At 39.4% G+C, this 18,028-nt stretch overlaps 1 protein-coding gene across 1 annotated transcript; it reads right to left on the bottom strand.

Moving 5' to 3' along the window:
* Nucleotides 1–3,868: 3,868 nt before the first annotated feature.
* LOC145011304 (sorting nexin 2B-like) lies at nucleotides 3,869–6,401 on the bottom strand. The gene is made up of 5 exons (XM_078970003.1): nucleotides 5,142–6,401; nucleotides 4,798–5,007; nucleotides 4,463–4,720; nucleotides 4,309–4,395; nucleotides 3,869–4,210 (listed from the first exon to the last, which is right to left on the bottom strand). The coding sequence occupies exons 1-5, from the start codon at nucleotides 6,216–6,218 to the stop codon at nucleotides 4,130–4,132; spliced, it is 1,713 nt and encodes a 570-aa protein (XP_078826129.1). The 5' UTR covers nucleotides 6,219–6,401; the 3' UTR covers nucleotides 3,869–4,129.
* Nucleotides 6,402–18,028: the final 11,627 nt, after the last annotated feature.

Here is an 18,028-nt window from a genome sequence, read left to right as displayed (position 1 = left end):
TGGTCGTTGAATTACGGGCTCAAAAACGGCATCGGATTTGGCCCACAAGTTTAGTAATGACCAAAAGTGTATGTTCTTTTTTGTTTAAGGGCCACTTTGGTATGTTGAGGGTAATTCATTAAGCAACTCATTGAGTCTACTAGGGCCTTCATCATGCAAATCGTTTTGTAAATTTAACGATGATGTGTCAATCTTCCATTGTGGATGGATTAAATCCAACGAAAAAGTAGCTCCTTGTCAATATTTTATTTTGTGAACACGTAGAAGACTCATAGTTGGCATATAGTGACCGGTGCAAGGAGTCATACCATCTAAAATACCAAATAATTAATAAATGTTAGTAGATAATAAATGTTAATAAACAATAATAAAGATAAATATTACCATTTTTGCTAAACCATGTTACATATATACCTCCTTTAGAATAAAAAATTTCTCGAACACTCTTCAATAAATCAATCATACGAGTAAAATTTCAAAGTTGTTAAATAATTTTTTTCACTCGGTGGCATCGAACTAGTTGATTCCACTGAACTCATCTTACATAATCGCAAACAAATTCAGAAATCTGTAAAAAATAATTAGTGACAAACTAGAAAAGGTAGTCCAATGAAATTAACTAACAACGTAAACATTAGTATGAAAAGTTAATAGATTAAACTATTCATTAACATTGAATTTTAGTGTTACAGAAAGTAAGGCATCAAGACAAGTAGTCGGGTATTTGATGAAATTAATAGAAAAAGTAAAGATATAGCTTTCATTTCTTGGATGAATAAGGTATAAGGTATTTGCTATTATAAAATAGAATTGAATATATAATTATAATAACAACGATAAGAGTGGTGTAAACTAGGGCTGACAAATATGTACCACAGAGAACCAACCAACATGTTACCAACCGAAACAATCATATTGGTAGTCAAGTTGTTTGGTAGCCAATATGTTTGGATGGTAATACCATATCAATTAAGTAGTCTTGGTACGGTAACGGTATGAAATTTTGAATACCACGGTTGTACCGTACCAACCAATTTATATATATATATATATATATATATATATATATATATATATATATATATATATATATATATATATATATATATATATATATATATATATATATATATATCAATTCATAAATACAAAGAAATATGAGTTCTCATATCTTCATGTTTTAATTAGAATAAAAACTAACAAGTCTTAAAATTACTAAACTAACACATTGACCGACAAATTTCTTGATACTTATTTTTTGATGTGCACGAGATTTGTGATACATACGCTACAACTTAAAAATGAGTACTAACTTCTCATTTCTTCTACTATTTCCATTTGTTTCCTATAGCAACTTGCTAGGGGTGAACATCTTTTAATCTTTTTAGTGGTTTCCAAAAAAAAAATACCACCAAAAGCGTGTGAAGCAACGGCCAAATGTTCACAAATTCAACTTATATTCATGTATAGTAGATATTAGTTAAAAAATTTGGTATATACCAAATACCAATATGTACCAACCAAAATTGTTGGTAGCCAAATTAATTGGTACCAAGTATACTTGGTACGGTACTGGTAGCTAAAATCTTATACCAATTATAGTTGGTACGGCACACGGTTTGGAGAAAAAAAAAACTCGGTATTGTACCAATTCCACCCCTAGTGTAAACAAGAAGTGAATATAAAAATCACAATATCATAAATGAATATAAAATCATATATCAAAGAAAAGGATCGTAATATAAAATCACAAACTAGTAATAGTGGAGCGAGCCGCCGATGGAGGTGGAGCAATTGACAACGTCAGTGGATCAGGCGGTGATGGGTTGAAGCAAAACGGAGACGAAAGGTAGCAATGATCATGGTGGGAAGCGAATACTCGTTTCCTTGTTTCCGTGTTTGAATATTTGAAAGAGTTTTAGATGAGTGGGGTAGATTGTAAAGTTTGTTAAAATAGAGGAAAAACATAAAATTGTCGTTTTACAAAAAAATTGTCGTGTGCTGTAAAAAGCTGGTGTGTATGAATTAGCTCCATTTGAACAATTGTATTGTTTTATTTATGATAACGTGACATTGGATTACAAGATATTATTATTTAAAACTTTTCAATATATATATATATATATATATATATATATATATATATATATATATATATATATATATATATATATAAGGGATTTTCTAATATGTGTCATAAGAACACATATAAGAATTATTAATTTTGAAAAATATTATTATAATTAAATTCAAAATACATTTATTATGGAGATTATTAATGCATTTTACATTTAATTATTGATAATATTTGTCATTAATTAATGCTTCTTATATGTGCCCTTAGGATACATATTAGAAAATCCCTATATATAATTAGCTTTAATAAAATAACAATTTTAAAATATTTTGTTAGATTGAACTTTTAGCATATTAATAAATTTTTATTTTTATTTTTATAAATAATAAATAAAATAATCAAAAGATATTCTCACTGGAATTTTTAAAAATAAAAATATGTAAGGTTAAATGAAATACTCTTATTTGTAGAATAAATAGAAATTATACTTTATAGTGTCAATAAAAAAAATTCATAATAAAAATAGCCTCAACAAAATGTTAAAATAAAGGTCATGTTTCAACTAATAAGTTAAATATCATTAGTTAAAAAATCCTTTTGATTTATACCTAGAATGTACAATGGCTAAAGAGAGAATTTCAAATCAATGACTTATTTTGAACCATATGAAAATTTTATGGTCTTTTATAAAAATATTTTACTCTAATAAATAAAGGTTTTTTTTGTTATATGTGACACTCCCATTTAATTTGCTAAATGTCATTTTTAGTTATTTTGAATTAATTTTTTTCTTCATGTCATTTTATGAATTTTTCTATTTTATTAAATTCAACATAATATTTTAATGTACTAATTGCAATAAATATAGTAATAATAAATGACTATCAATTTCGTTAATGAACTTTCCTTTTAATTTCAAAAATTTTTCAAATTAAAGCTAAGTAGTTTCTTTTGTTTATTTATTTAAATTATTTGTTTAAATTTAAAAGATAAAAAACGTTTCAGTTATAATAATTCATTATTTTTCTTATTTTCTTATAAATTTAAAGTTTTCAAATATTTTGACATTTATATTTATTTTTTATTTTTTTCTAAATTAACCCATGTATTATATGGATCTCACAACTAATATATAAATATAGAGATATAGATATAAATTATCTCTTTTCTTTTTCCATATGCAATAAAAGTAAAATACTATGTAAGTATGTATAAAAAACTGAATTGTATTCAAACATCATAAAAATCATGGAGTGAAGGAACACTCAACAAGTTGTGGGGATATGTGTGGCTTTGTATGATATGCCCGATTTTCGAGGTGAATGGATGAATTTTGGGGCTCTGGTTTGAGTTGGAAGGCCAATTTATTTTGGTTATGCTTTGAATCACTGAAATAATAGATGAGGTTAATTTTCTAATTACTTTAGAATTTAGAGTTTTGGACACTAAAGACCATTTTCTTATAAAAGGTAGAATCAGAACGTTATACGATTTAAGGACCCTTACATACGTGATATGAGTTATGATGAATCAACTAAGATGTACGTCTATCATTTGAATAGCATGATAAAATCTACAAAAGTATTTTTTTGTCTAAATTTATCAAGAACGAATGCATAGTGTATTTATGTACGTTGCACTAGAAATACAATCGATACACGTTCTATTGCAATAGATGCAAAGTGTATAGTTTTTATCGATCAAAAAATCGAATGTAATTCGAAAACCAAAGAGTTTTTATAAGCACACGTGATAAATTAGTAACATATAAACTAGAAAAATGCACAAAAGTTATTAAAGATGATCGCGTATTAAAAGTTACACATTTATTTGTTTGTCAACTCTATCCCTAGGGTTACTTTTAAAAACATGCATCCCAAAGGAGAGATTATTACAAAATAAAATCAATTTATAATTTTTGTAATTACTATCTATATGAATGTCATACATATGTTTCATTTGTCCCATGTTTCTAAAACCACCTTTAGTCACGTCTTTCATCATCCATCGTTATGTCCATGTAAAATGACCATTTTGCCCTTTCTCTGAACCTCAACCACCATGTTTAGCATATCCACTGCTCTCCTCTGCAGCTTTTCCCCACTCCTTCCCGATTTTCTCTGAATATGCTACCTGATATTTTCAACAACACCCAAATAAAATTAAAAATGATATTTCTATTATCAGGTAAAACTAAAATCAAAGGAAAAAAGAAGAGTTATATATTCTACCTGATTAAGAACAAATCCCTTCAACATGTTTTTGAAATCAACCTTCCTTTCTTTATCCAGTCTTTCAATTTCTGTCCTGTTATTTTCCTGCATCAATAAATTGGGTTAGTTTGAATAAAGAAAAAAAATATATATAAAAATATAAAAGAAATACCTTAATCCGCTCATACTCTCTGGTAGCGCAGCTTTTTGCATCCTCTGTGACTCTGATTACTTCCCTTAACTCTCCCAATTTGAGTGCCTTTGACCTATCATTGCCAAAAGTTTTGGAAGATGTTTCTATTTTTTCTGCTTGTGAGTATAAAGAATCGAGTTCTGTTGTAAGAGTTTGAACAGTTAATAATGCACTAGAACGATCTGAGAATGCAGTGTGGACTCCTAGGATTAATCCCATCTGATCATGCAATGTATCCTGAATAAAGATATTCAGATCAATATTTTACTTACAATGCAAAAAGATCAATGAAAGATATTCACATAGGAGTTTACCAAATGCTTAACAGTTTGTGAATTCAATTCCCTCCATAGTCGACTAGCTTTAATGGCAGAAGTAGCAAGATTCTTCATGTCAGTGGCTCTTTTTCTCTGAGTATCAAGAACTGCTTGCTGGTTTTCATATTTTGTCAGTTTAATAAATGAAAGACCAAAATCTCCCATTGTCTCTGCCATATCTTGTTGAGCTTTGACAAAAGATTCCGCCTGAATTTCACAGGATTAATAGTTTAATATCAATGGTATCCATTAAAACAAGCTTCAAATTGGAGCTATATATTGCATTCAAACAAAGAAAGAAACTGTAATGAAGAAAGGGCTATTAGTATTATCAGACATACCTGCTTGGAAGCATTCGAAAGTTGCTTCTCAAGATTTAGGAGTCTCTCTTTATTTTGGAGAAACTCAGTATCATCTTCGTTTACAGGTGGCTTTGATCCTCCCCAATCGTTGTTCACAGATTGGTTCATCTCCTTCACAATTCTTAGAAAATCCCATCTACTTTTTGCAGGCTGCACAACATCCTGAGGCTGAATCCTAACACTGCCACCACCTGAATTATCCCCAAGCAACTGTTTTGACAATTTTGTTGCTCCATCAAGCATTCTTGAGGTTACAGGAGCAGTCGGGAGCAAGGGAAGCTTCCCCTGAACCTGTAAGAACACTCTCAACTCATCACTTTGCCTAATCACAGGATGCTCAGCCAATCTCTGTAAGTATTTCTCCAATGCAAATCTTCTTTGTTCAACAAACTCGTGCTTTTGCATTACTTGACTCTCAACCACACTCTTATCTGGCCTTGGAGGTATAAAAAAACCTCGGTATGCCTCCATTAGTCGATCTGACAATGTCACCACGTCCTTGAACCGCCGCCGGACCGTAAACTGCGGTCCACCAAACTCCGGTATGTTCGTTTTCGTCGTAATTAGATACGTGACATAAGTATTACTCCCCGGGACGATTGAATTGGATGATTCTACTTCTTTCTGTGGATTCGACACTGTTATTTTCAAATACGGTTGCGGTGGTGGCGTAGACACCGGTACCAAGCCTTCAGATTCTCCTCTAGGGTTTTCGGTAGATCGCGGTTCTTCACCGTCTGTATTTGGAGGCATGAAGTTCACATCCGCATATGTCAAAGGGTCAATGTGCGAATAATTGTCGGAATTAGGGTTTTCGGGCGGTGGAGGAGGTGGAGCTGGAGCTGGAGCTGTAGCTGCTGGTGAGAGTAAAGGATCGGTGTCGGCTGGAACGGCGAGGGGGTGGTAAGAGTCATCGGACATAGTGGTCATCGCACTTCTGTAATTGGAGAAGGATTTGGAGGTCAAAGAAGAATCGTCTAGATGAAAGAGAATTTCTTCTTCCGACTCTTCCTTCGATGAGTAGATACGATCTTGTTGATTTTCTGATCCCTTCATTCGATTGAGAGAGAAAGTACAAAAAATCAATTCATTATTTGAAGATGAAATGATTCAGGCTATGGGAGGCACTGGTACCAAACGGTGGTCGGAGAAACCGTGAACGACGGAGGAATGAGATTCCCACGACTTGAGATTTACAGTGCAAGTCACAAACACTGTTTTCGAATAAATTTTTCAGACAAAATAATAAACAAATAAATAAAGTTTTTTAAAAATTTTTTAAATACAAAAATTGAAACAATATTTGCTTATTGGATTTGTACGTTACAACAAATGCTGTATGGGGTTTAAAAAACCATTCAAATATTCAATTTGAATGGAAGGTCTAAAATTAAGGTTTATTTTGGGTTTTTAATCCATTTCGTTTTAATTTTTTTGTTTGGAGTTGTTAGGGTCATCACGAACCCTCCATGTGAGGGCATTTTGGTATTTTTGCTTCTTTATTATAAATAATATCATATTCCTCCTTTATATAGATACTTATACGTAATTTCCTTCATCTTCTTCATTTTGATTTACAGTGAAACAACAAAAGGTTTTCTCCTTCTTCGTCTCTCATCTACTTCTAGTGTTAGAAGCTTCAAAAATGTTGCTTTGCTTCTGTGGGAATGTTGTTGTTGTGCGAACCTTTTGGACCTCACAAAACTTTGGTCGTCGTTTCTATGCATGCCCTAAAATGCTAAGCAAACTCATATTAGGTTATGTTATTTTGCTAATTATGCAATAACTCTTCTACATTTTTGTATCCCTATAGGGATCTAGATGTGGGATTTTGGGGTGGGTCGATCCCCTGTGTGTCAAAGATCAACTGCTATCATACTAGGGTTGTTGAGAGCAATCAACAGACATGAGGTTGAAGTGGGTCAGTTGAAGATGTACTTACTTGCCTTGGGGATCTTGTTTCTGTTGTTTGTGTTGTTTTAGAATTATGAATTAGATGTTAGGCTAGACATTTAAGATATAATAGATAATCTTAGCTAAAGATGTAGTAGTCATAATAACTATCTCGATGATATAAGGAGCGCTTAAATCCGAATTCATATAAACAATTTATGCTTCTTTGAAGTTTTACGATCATACCAACACGTCTATGCATGTCGTAAAAACTGAATTTTAGATAAGTTGGTTATTAGCCTAAGCAATCTAAACAAACGTCGTAGTAAACGTAAAACCAAGAGCATGCATATAGATAACGTTCAAATATAACTTCATATGAGGGAGTTATGATTTTTCGAAGTTTCAGCGCAACCGTGTTAGCATAGAAATCGATATTAAAACCGATTGATTGTTAGACAAAACAATCTAAACAAGAGTTGAAGATCTTGTTAATAGGATTTCGTCGATATAAAGACAGTCGAGAACGGATGTCGTATGAAAGAGTTATGATTTTTATACAGACTTTAATAGTCAAAGTCTGTTAAAAATATAACTTTAAAAATAAAGTAAGAATTAGCCGATAGAGTATAAATGAAAATTATATATCTCATCGATAACCATGTGTGGTGTAACAACGTAAATTTTAAAAACAAAATTTTCATTTCTTAAACATGTTTTCATCCAAATCAAGTCATCAAAATCCAATGTATCATGTCATCATACAAAACATATAAATCCCAAGATCATAAAATAAATCCTCCGCTAGTGTGTACAGATCACGCCGACACCTTCCCACGGTCCTCGCTAGTACCCGAAACACATAACACAACAACTGTAAGCATAAATGCTTAATGAGTTCCCCAAAATACTACTTACGCACATACGCCTTTCCAGGCCATGACCTTCCGGTCCATGTGTCTCAGGGGACTTCCGTCCCGACCCAGTAAACCTTCCGGTCCACATCACAATGCCTTCCGGCCCATATCAAGCATAGCATACATAGCACATACAAACGGTTAACTTATTCATATACAATGCATACAACTCATAACATATCCGACCTTCCGGTTACACATAAATACCCTTCCGGGTACAGTATAGTGAGAAGACTCACCTCGTAGGAAGTCTAGAATCTCACGTGCTCGCTATCTCCGAATCTCGAAACGAAGACCCAACCCCGCCTAATCATAACGAAATATTATTCTAATTAATATAAGCCTCCAAGACTAGGCTACACCCGTTTCATTAGCCCACAGAGGGGTAAAAGACCATTTCACCCCTCCTTGACTCAAAGTCCACATGTTGACCAAAACCCTAAAAGTCAACAAAAGTCAACATACCACAGTACGCGGGGCGTACCGGCTTCTGTACGCGGGGCGTACTTCAATGAACCACAATCGGGGTCTCAACCCCTTAAGTTGCGCGTACTGGGAGTTACGCCCAGCGTAATTCCCAGATCCAGCCACACCTTATTTTTGGTCTTAAATGGTTAAGACACTTCTTCAACTTCTAGATCCGACTCTCTTTAAGTCTCCTAACCCATAAAGTCGGAACCTTTAAGCCTTAGCATGGCTGTAAAGGCTCCTACACTCTCTAATACCTTTTCTTTTCAACTCAAAGGATCTAGATCTCATGCATGGCTGATCATTTACGTCCAAGATTACATATTATGAACATACAACTCAAATAGACCTGGAATATAATAGATCTAAGCCAATGGAGACTACTTGCTCATAAAGTCTCCATCTTTGGGACCAAAACCCTAGAAATTGGTCCAAGAAGCATACCATAAGAACTACAAGGCAAGATTTGAACTTTTTACCTCAGGAAGAAGCTCCAACCTTTGTTATCCACGGATCTACACTTGTACACCAACTTCTAGCCTCCACAATGGAATTCTCTTCTCTTTTGCTACCTTGAAATGACACCTCAAAGCTTAGAACACTCACACTCAAGCTATAAACGAAGGAACAACTCTCTTAGGGTTGCTTTATGAAGGATGGTAGCTGAGGAACCAAGCCATCTCGTTCCTTTTATAGCCAACAACCCAAATTAGGGTTTTAGGTTTGAACCGGTTACGTCCGACGTAACCTTGGGTAAGCCCAGCGTACCCGGGTGATAACGCGTTTTAATGAGGCGCGCGAGTACGCGCAACGTACTCCTTGTACGCCCAACGTACTCGCTCAACACAAAGGCCCAAAAATGACAATTAAATAAAAGATGAAGGCTATTGGTTGTACCTGAATTTCGGGGTGTTACAATTCTCCCCCACTGGAACCAGACTTCATCCCCGAAGTCTTATACCGAAAACAATTCCGGATGCTGCTCCCGCATCTCCGACTCGGACTCCCACATCAACTCGGACCCCTTCCGATGTTGCCACCGCACTTGCACCAAGGGCACTTCCTTGTTCCTCAGAACCTTAACCTTTCGATCCCTAATTGCCACTGGTCTCTCAACATAGTTCAGGCCTGCATCCACCTGAATATCCTCTAATGGTACCACTGCCGACTCGTCGGCAATACATTTCCTCAACTGAGACACATGAAAGGTGTCGTGAATCTGACCCAACTCCGCAGGTAGATCCAAAGGGTAGGCTACCCTGCCTACTCTTTCATTTACCCTGAAAGGCCCAATATATCGAGGTCCCAACTTGCCCCTCTTCCTGAATCGAATCACTCCTTTCCAAGGAGAGACCTTTAAGAGTACAAGGTCACCAACCTGAAACTCGAGCTCGGACCGCCGCCTGTCCGCATAACTCTTCTGGCGACTCTGAGCGGTCAACAATCTCTGCCTGACCTGCTGTATCTGCTCTGTCGTCTGAAGCACAATCTCCGTACTACCCATTACCCGTTGCCCCACCTCTCCCCAGCAGATGGGGGTCCGACACCTCCTCCTATACAATAGCTCAAAGGGTGGCATACCAATGCTCAAGTGATGGCTGTTATTGTATGCAAACTCAGCCAAGGGTAGATAGGTGTCCCAACTCCCTCCAAAATCCAAAACACAAGCTCGGAGCATATCCTCGAGCGTCTGTATCGTTCGCTCACTTTGCCTGTCCGTCTGTGGGTGGTATGCGGTACAGAAATGCAGTCTCGTTCCCAACTCCTCGTGAAACTTCTTCCAAAATCTAGAAGTAAATCGTACATCTCGATCTGAAACAATCGGCATCGGAACCCCATGCCACGATACCACCTCCGTCACATATAACTCTGCCAACCTCTCAGCTAGAGAGCTCTCGCTGATAGCAAGAAAATAAACGCTCTTCGTCAATCTATCCACAATCACCCAAATTGCATCGACCCCTCTCGCATTCCTTGGCAATTTGGTGATAAAATCCATGGTAATCTGTTCCCACTTCCACTCGGGATTCTCCAGCGGCTGCAGCTTACCATGCGTACGCTGGTGCTCGGCCTTAACCTGGCGACAAGTCAGGCACCTCTCGACGAACCATGCAACATCCCTCTTCATACAGGGCCACCAATACTCCTTTTTTAGGTCCAAATACATCTTAGTAGCCCCAGGATGGATCGAGAACTTCGATTGATGTGCTTCTTCCATCAAAATGGTACGCGTCCCGCCCACAAACGGTACCCAAATCCGACCCTAAAATGTCATAAGTCCCCGACTATCGGTAACAAATTCCGATACCTTCCCAACAACCCGCTCCCTCTTTCGATTTTGTAGTCTCGTAGCCTCGGCCTGGGCCCCTCGGATGGTGTCCAATACTGGAGTCATCACCGTCAACCTCATACAAACGTCTCGGATCGGGGCTCTCTCCGTCCTATGGCTCAAAGCATCGGCTACGACATTAGCCTTGCTCGGGTGGTACAAGATCTCACAATCGTAATCCTTCACCACATCCAACCATCTCCTCTAGCGCATATTCAGGTTTGGCTGATCCATCAAGTACTTCAGACTCTTGTGGTCCGTGTATATGGTGCACCGAACCCCATATAGATAGTGTCGCTAGATCTTGAGGGAAAACACCACAACCCCCAGCTCCAGATCGTGGGTGGGATACCTCGACTCATGAGGTTTCAGCTGCCTCGATGCATACGCTATAACGTACCCGCTCTGCATAAGCACTACCCCTAACCCAGATTGTGACAACCCGATATTTCCACTCTTTGTAGTGACCTAAAAAGTCAAGTATTGTAACTACTTTTGAGTTAATAAAATTAACTTCGATATTAAAAAGTCCAAAAAGTTCCTATTTAAATTTCTCCTATGTTTAAATGTCATCAAACCATGATCCTAACTAAAAGGAACGCCCAAATCCGACTTCGTATATTAAGTTATGATTTTTCCAAGTTCAGCTTAGCAACAGACAGCTAAAAACTCGAATCGGAGATCGAGCGACTTTTGGCCGGAATGACCTAAACGAGAATCGAAGGTCTCGTCAATGGTATTTCAGCGGTAAAAAGTCTGGAAAAAACCGACGACAGATAAAGAAGTTATGAATTTTTAAAGAAATTCTTTAATCACGTCATTTAATAAATAAATAATAAAAATAATTTTGGAATTTGCCAACGGAGTCTAAACGAAAGTTGTAGAGTGTAGTCTCACCTACGCGGGGATATAAAGAACGTCGAAATCGGAGTTCGTATGAAGGAGATATGAATTTTAGAAGTTTATTTAAAATAAAAATAATTTTAAATATAAATTCTTGGTAATATCCGAAGGGGAGTCAGCAGATAGGACCGGAGTATGCCCTGCGTACCCTCGTATGCCCCGCGTACTCGAATCAAGGGCCTCGGATCGTCCACGTCGCCCCTATGCGAAGCTATCCGACCCATCCGACCCGCCGTCCCATCCGACCCGCCCCATCCGAAATACGTAAGCGATGACGTCTCGTACGCGCTACGTACCCTCGTACGCCCAGCGTACCGAGGCGGTTCAGCACCCCTATAAAAGGGATGCGAGGCTTTCCGAAAATTTTGCTCATTCTCTTTTTTTCTCTCACGATCTTGCCTCGATTTCCGTGCCCGTTCAAACCCGAAGCTCTGGTCTTTTTGCTTAAGTCCCGAGGGTCGATTTTACTCCCGAGATTCCCGAGAATCCCGAGAAAAATCCGTTTCCCGAGACGAAACTCTGCCTGGTTTTCCATCTTGCTATCTTCAAACTTCCAAGTGAGTTCATACCCCTTAAATCAACCTTTGAAATGATTTTAAATGTTTAAATACTTTATGGGGGGGGGGGGGGGGGGAATACAAGTTAAATACTTATAGTTATTGCTTCAATCACATGTGATTGCATTAATCACATGTGATTAATAACTAGGAAACCAATGATTTTATCACTGTTCAAACTGTTTTACTTCAAAAGGTTTTACAAACTCTTTTACTTATCAAATGCTTTTAGTTAAACTTTGTTTTACTACTTATAAATTGCATGCCCATATATGTATAGATGTATAAATAATGTTTAAAGGGCTTAGGAAAGCCACCTGCCCTATTTCCTTTTCCTCGATTTGGATGTGGTCTGGTGGAATTTCGGGTGACCATCCGAAGGCCGTTTCCATATTAATTATATATCAAATATACATATATAGACATAAAAGTACTTCCATATTCATACGTACTAGACACACCATTAGTAAGTTACCATCGGGGTAACACAGGATCATACTATTACAACTGCTAGATCAATGAGTTAGTTCATTCATGAGTCTATACTAGGATGAGAACATATACAACTATACTAGGAAGAGAACATATACAACTATACTATGAGAACATATACAACTATACTAGAACGAGACACATTTCATTACACATACAAGAATACGATAACAATTGTGATCCACTGTATCGGAGCATGCCTTAAATGTCATGGCCTGAGTTGTAGCCAGAATTCTCTTGGAGGGAGAGCATGAGTTTGCGTATAGATCTATATTAGATTGACTATCCTACACCTTGCTGCTAACTACAGCCGGACCTGCAGGTCTGCGGGTGCCAAACGTCATTCCGTTATTACGACCGTTCTTTTATGTCGTTGTTATCAGTCGATAGTATGGTGCAATTATCACATTATACCTTAATATAAATCCGGTTTAAGGTAGTTAGTACAGCAGTAGTTCCTATAATGCAAAACTACAGTACTACAACGATTTACCCATTACATATTTTTAGTGATAACCTCACTTAAACATTAATGTACAAACTATATTTTGCTAAATGATAGTTACACTTGGGAAATTACACACTTTTACAACAAACCAGCATACAAAACATTTAAGCCCTGGTAGAAGGCTACTTTAATAGAAAATATAGGTTTTTCTGAGAGATTCAAACTTTTACAAACACTTACATACAATTTACAACTTATACTTACGATAGGTTCAAACGTTTTGATAACAAACATCGACACTAAAATACTTATGAACTCACCAGCTTAATGCTGACAAACTCTTTCAAAATAACTTGTATTCTCAGGTCATCAGTAGACAGGTACCGATGCCAGCTTTTGAGAAGATAGAGCGCATTCAAGACTCATCATATTATTTTGATTTACATTATATTTTTGGTGTCTAAAACTGTACAGAACACGCTTGTATTAAAATTATATATTTAATGAAATGGATGATGTTGTTTGCTTATTTACATTTACTGTGTTGTGATACTTTACATGACGTCCTCCACCCCAGAACGTTTCCGCCGTTCTTGGTTTTGGGGTGTGACACAGATATTGATGCATCACAATATACCACAAAATCCTCCATCCCTTCCGGGAGTGCGAGCACCGGGGCCTCGCACAACTTCTGGCGAAGTGTCTGAAATGAGGACTGCTGCTCCGGACCCCATGAAAATGCAACACCCTTCCGGGTCATCTTGGTAAGTGGGACAGCTATCTTGGAGAAATCCCTAATAAACCTCCGATAATAGCTGGCCAATCCTAGAAAGCTCCTGATCTTAGTGGGTGATCTCGGCACTTCCCATCTCATCACCGCCTCGATCTTGGTCGGATCGACCAATATCCCTTTCTGGTTAACAAGGTGTCCTAGGAACTGGACCTCTCGTAACCAGAAATCACACTTGGAGAATTTGGCATACAGCCTCTCCGATCTCAGAACTCCAAGAATCTCCCTCAAATGTTCCTCATGCTACTCTCTAGACCTCGAATATACCAAAATATCATCAATGAATACGATCATCGACCGATTCAGCATCGGCCTGCACACCCTGTTCATGAGATCCATGAACGCAGCTGGGGCATTGGTGAGCCCAAAAGGCATCACCACAAACTCGTAATGTCCATAACGAGTTCTGAATTCAGTCTTCTGGATATCTTCATCCCGAACCCTCATCTGATGATAACCCGACCTCAAGTCTATCTTGGAGAACCAAGATGCCCCCTGCAACTGATCGAACATATCATCGATCCTAGGTAACGGATACCGGTTCTTGACCGTCAACTCGTTCAACTCCCGGTAATCGATACACATCCGGTGTGAACCATCCTTCTTCTTGACAAAAAGAATCGGCGCTCCCCAAGGTGAGCTACTCGGTCGAATAAACCCCTTTCCCAACAGCTCCTGAAGCTACGATGATAACTCTTGCATCTCTGGTGGAGCGAGGCGATAAGGTGCCTTGGCGATGGGTGCCGCTCTTGGAACCAGATCGATACGGAACTCCACTTGCCTTTCTGGAGGCACGCCCGGCAGTTCCTCGGGAAACACATCCGGAAACTCGCACACTACTGGAACCTCGTCAACCGAATTTGACCTCCCCGCGGCCACTCGTGTGTCCATCACATAGGCTATAAATCCACTGCAGCCCTGCTGCAAACTCTATCTCGCCCTGGCAGCCGAACAAAACGCTGACCCACACTGGGTCCCCTCGCCATACACAGTAAGCACTTCCCTACTAGGGTCTCGTATGGTCACCAGCTATCTCTCGCAGTCAATGACCGCTCCAAACTTACTCAACTAGTCCATGCCCACAATGATACTGACATCTCCCATCACGATAGGAACTAGATCTATAGGGAACTTGACACCAAAAATCTCGAGCACGCATCCTCGAATCACGTCGGTGGCATACACTGCTTTCTCATCAGCTATGGAAACCCTCAAGGGTCGACTCATCACCTCCCAATCAATACCGATGTGCTGACTAAAAGCCAAAGATACAAAAGACCGACTCGTACCCGAGTCAAATAATACCAAGGCAGGTACAAAATTCACAAGAAAAGTACCTACACATATCATAATATAAGCACAATATCTCAGCATAAAAGTAAATACACGAAGGAATACATACCAACCACGACATCGGGCGCTGCGCGGACCTCCTCCGTAGTCAACTGAAAAGCTCTCCCACGAGCCTTCGGAGCCTCGACCTTCGCCGGTCGAGTCTCAGTAACCCTAGCAGCAGGCGCAGATCCCTGTGATGATCCATGGTGAAGCTGAGGACACTCGGCCTTCCGATGGCCGGTCTGGTTGCAATGGAAGCAAACCATAAATCTCTTGGGGCAATCCATGGCGATGTGCCCCTCCTTGCCACATTTGTAGCAAGCACCTGATCGACAGGCCCCCTCATGACCCTTGCCGCATTTTCCGCAAGTGCGGCCCTTCTGACCTCCCATCCTCGAATCGGCGGACTTGGTCCGCTTGGCTGCCGACTGAGACTAAGCCGGCCGTTGATCCACCCGCTAAGACTCGGCCTCCTCCCTGGCCTGAGTGTCCTACTCGATCTCCCTCTTCCGGGCATTTTCCTGGAGCTCAGAAAATGTCCGGTATGTCGAGTTCGATACGAACTCCCAAATATTGGCTCATCCGTGCTTGCTCAGTGGACACCTGCTCAGGGCAGAACATCGCCCTCTCATGAAACTTCCGGGTGACCACAGCAACTGAATCATTACCCTGCTTGAGGGTCGAGAACTCCTGAATCAACCATTCCCTCTCCACCGGGGGAACATACTCGTCTCTGAACATAGTAGTGAATCTCTCCCAAGTCACGACTGAAATCTCCGCAAGAGTGAAGTTTGCCATCACGAACTTCCACCAATCCTTCGCTCCTAGGCGGAGCTGGTTCAAAGCGAACCGTACCCTCAGATGCTCCGGACATGAACACGTATAGAAGCATCCCTCAATGTCAGCAATCCATCTCATCGCAGTGATCAGATCCTGCATCCCATCAAACTCGGGTGGCTTCGTGTTGCTGAACTCCTGGAATAGCAACGAGTCACCTCCCTGAGGTCTGGAAGCAGCCACAACTACTATAGCTACAGTGGCTGCAGCCTCAGTCACCGCGGCGTACCGCTCATCGAAAGTCTCCAACAGCATGGTCTTGATAGACCCAAACATCTTCGGAATCTCGGCTCTGATTGCCGCAGCCACCTCATCGTGGATCATCTGACGAAGCTCCTCGTCATTCACACCGCTCGTCCCAGGTCTGTGGCATGTCCCAACCATAATGCCTTTGAAATACAACATAAAAATATCATAGACTCAATCGAGCATACTCGCACTCGATAACGCAACCCTACTCGACCTCCGATACCTAAAGGATTCTTACTTGGGCTGCCCACTGATCCGGTGTCTTCAGTAGTACGGGCCCTATACTACTGACTTCACCGCATCAGCATTCACCCTAAGTCCTGCTCCCTGGACCCCGGATCACAAGTACTCTATTCTTGCTATGCATTGGCTACCTACTCGCTCTCAAGACGTCTGATAGCAGCAGGATTCCCTAGACTAAGGCATCACAAATCAGACCACTCTAGTCCTAATATGAATACCTAGTCCACTCTAGCATGCATAACATATCATAACATATCTCATAACATATATTGTAAGGGTATTTTGGGGATTTTACCATTCGGGTGCTGGCTGACCGTACACACTGCTTCTTCTTTGGTTATCACAAAATCTTTTATAAAATTTTATGCTTTTATTATTGAATTTTTTTTCTCAAATCCCCAGTTTGAGTTTAGTTACTCCCGAAGGTGCACCCGAATCCCTCAAACCAAGGCTCTCATACCAACTTGTAACAACGTAAATTTTCAAAACAAAATTTTCATTTTTTAAACATGTTTTCATCCAAATCAAGTCATCAAAATCCAATGTATCATGTCATCATACAAAACATATAAATCCCAAGATCATAAAATAAATCCTCCGCTAGTGTGTACAGATCACGCCGACACCTTCCCACGGTCCTCGCTAGTACCCGAAACACATAACACAACAACTGTAAGCATAAATGCTTAGTGAGTTCCCCAAAATACTACTTACGCACATATGCCTTTCCAGGCCATGACCTTCCGGTCCATGTGTCTCAGGGGACTTCCGTCCCGACCCGGTAAACCTTCTGGTCCTACCCGCATCGAGCTTCCGGTCTACATCACAATGCCTTCCGGCCCATAACATAGATGCCTCCCAGTCCATAACATAATGCCTTTCGACCCATATCAAGCATAACATACATAGCACATACAAATGGTTAACTTATTCATATACAATGCATACAACTCATAACATATCCGACCTTCCGGTCACACATAAATACCCTTCCGGGTACAGTATAGTGAGAAGACTCACCTCGTAGGAAGTCTAGAATCTCACGTGTTCGCTATCTCCGAATCTCGAAACGAAGACCCAACCCCGCCTAATCATAACGAAATATTATTCTAATTAATATAGGCCTCCAAGACTAGGCTACACCCGTTTCATTAGCCCACAGAGGGGTAAAAGACCATTTTACCCCTCCTTGACTTAAAGTCCACATGTTGACCAAAACCCTAAAAGTCAACATACCACAGTACGCGGGGCGTACCGGCTTCTGTACGCGGGGAGTACTTCAATGAACCACAATCGGGGTCTCAACCCCTTAAGCTGCACGTACTGGGAGTTACACCCAACAGAATTCCCAGATCCAGCCACACCTTATTTTTGGTCTTAAATGGTTAAGACACTTCTTCAACTT

This window comes from Lactuca saligna, chromosome 8, assembly GCF_052625555.1.
Source record: "Lactuca saligna cultivar CGN05327 chromosome 8, ASM5262555v1, whole genome shotgun sequence".
Lineage (NCBI taxonomy): Eukaryota > Viridiplantae > Streptophyta > Magnoliopsida > Asterales > Asteraceae > Lactuca > Lactuca saligna.
The sequence above is the reverse complement of the archived record's forward strand: the minus strand, read 5'-3'. Positions and strand labels throughout refer to the sequence as shown.

Excerpts from the sequence above, each read along its gene's own strand:
- LOC145011304 (XM_078970003.1), bottom strand. The coding sequence starts at position 6,218 with ATGAAGGGATCAGAAAATCAACAAGATCGTATCTACTCATCGAAGGAA. Across the intron at positions 5,008-5,141 it reads TTTCGAATGCTTCCAAGCAG|GCGGAATCTTTTGTCAAAGC; the intron begins GTATGTCTGATA and ends TGTGAAATTCAG. Across the intron at positions 4,211-4,308 it reads AGGGATTTGTTCTTAATCAG|GTAGCATATTCAGAGAAAAT; the intron begins GTAGAATATATA and ends TGAAAATATCAG.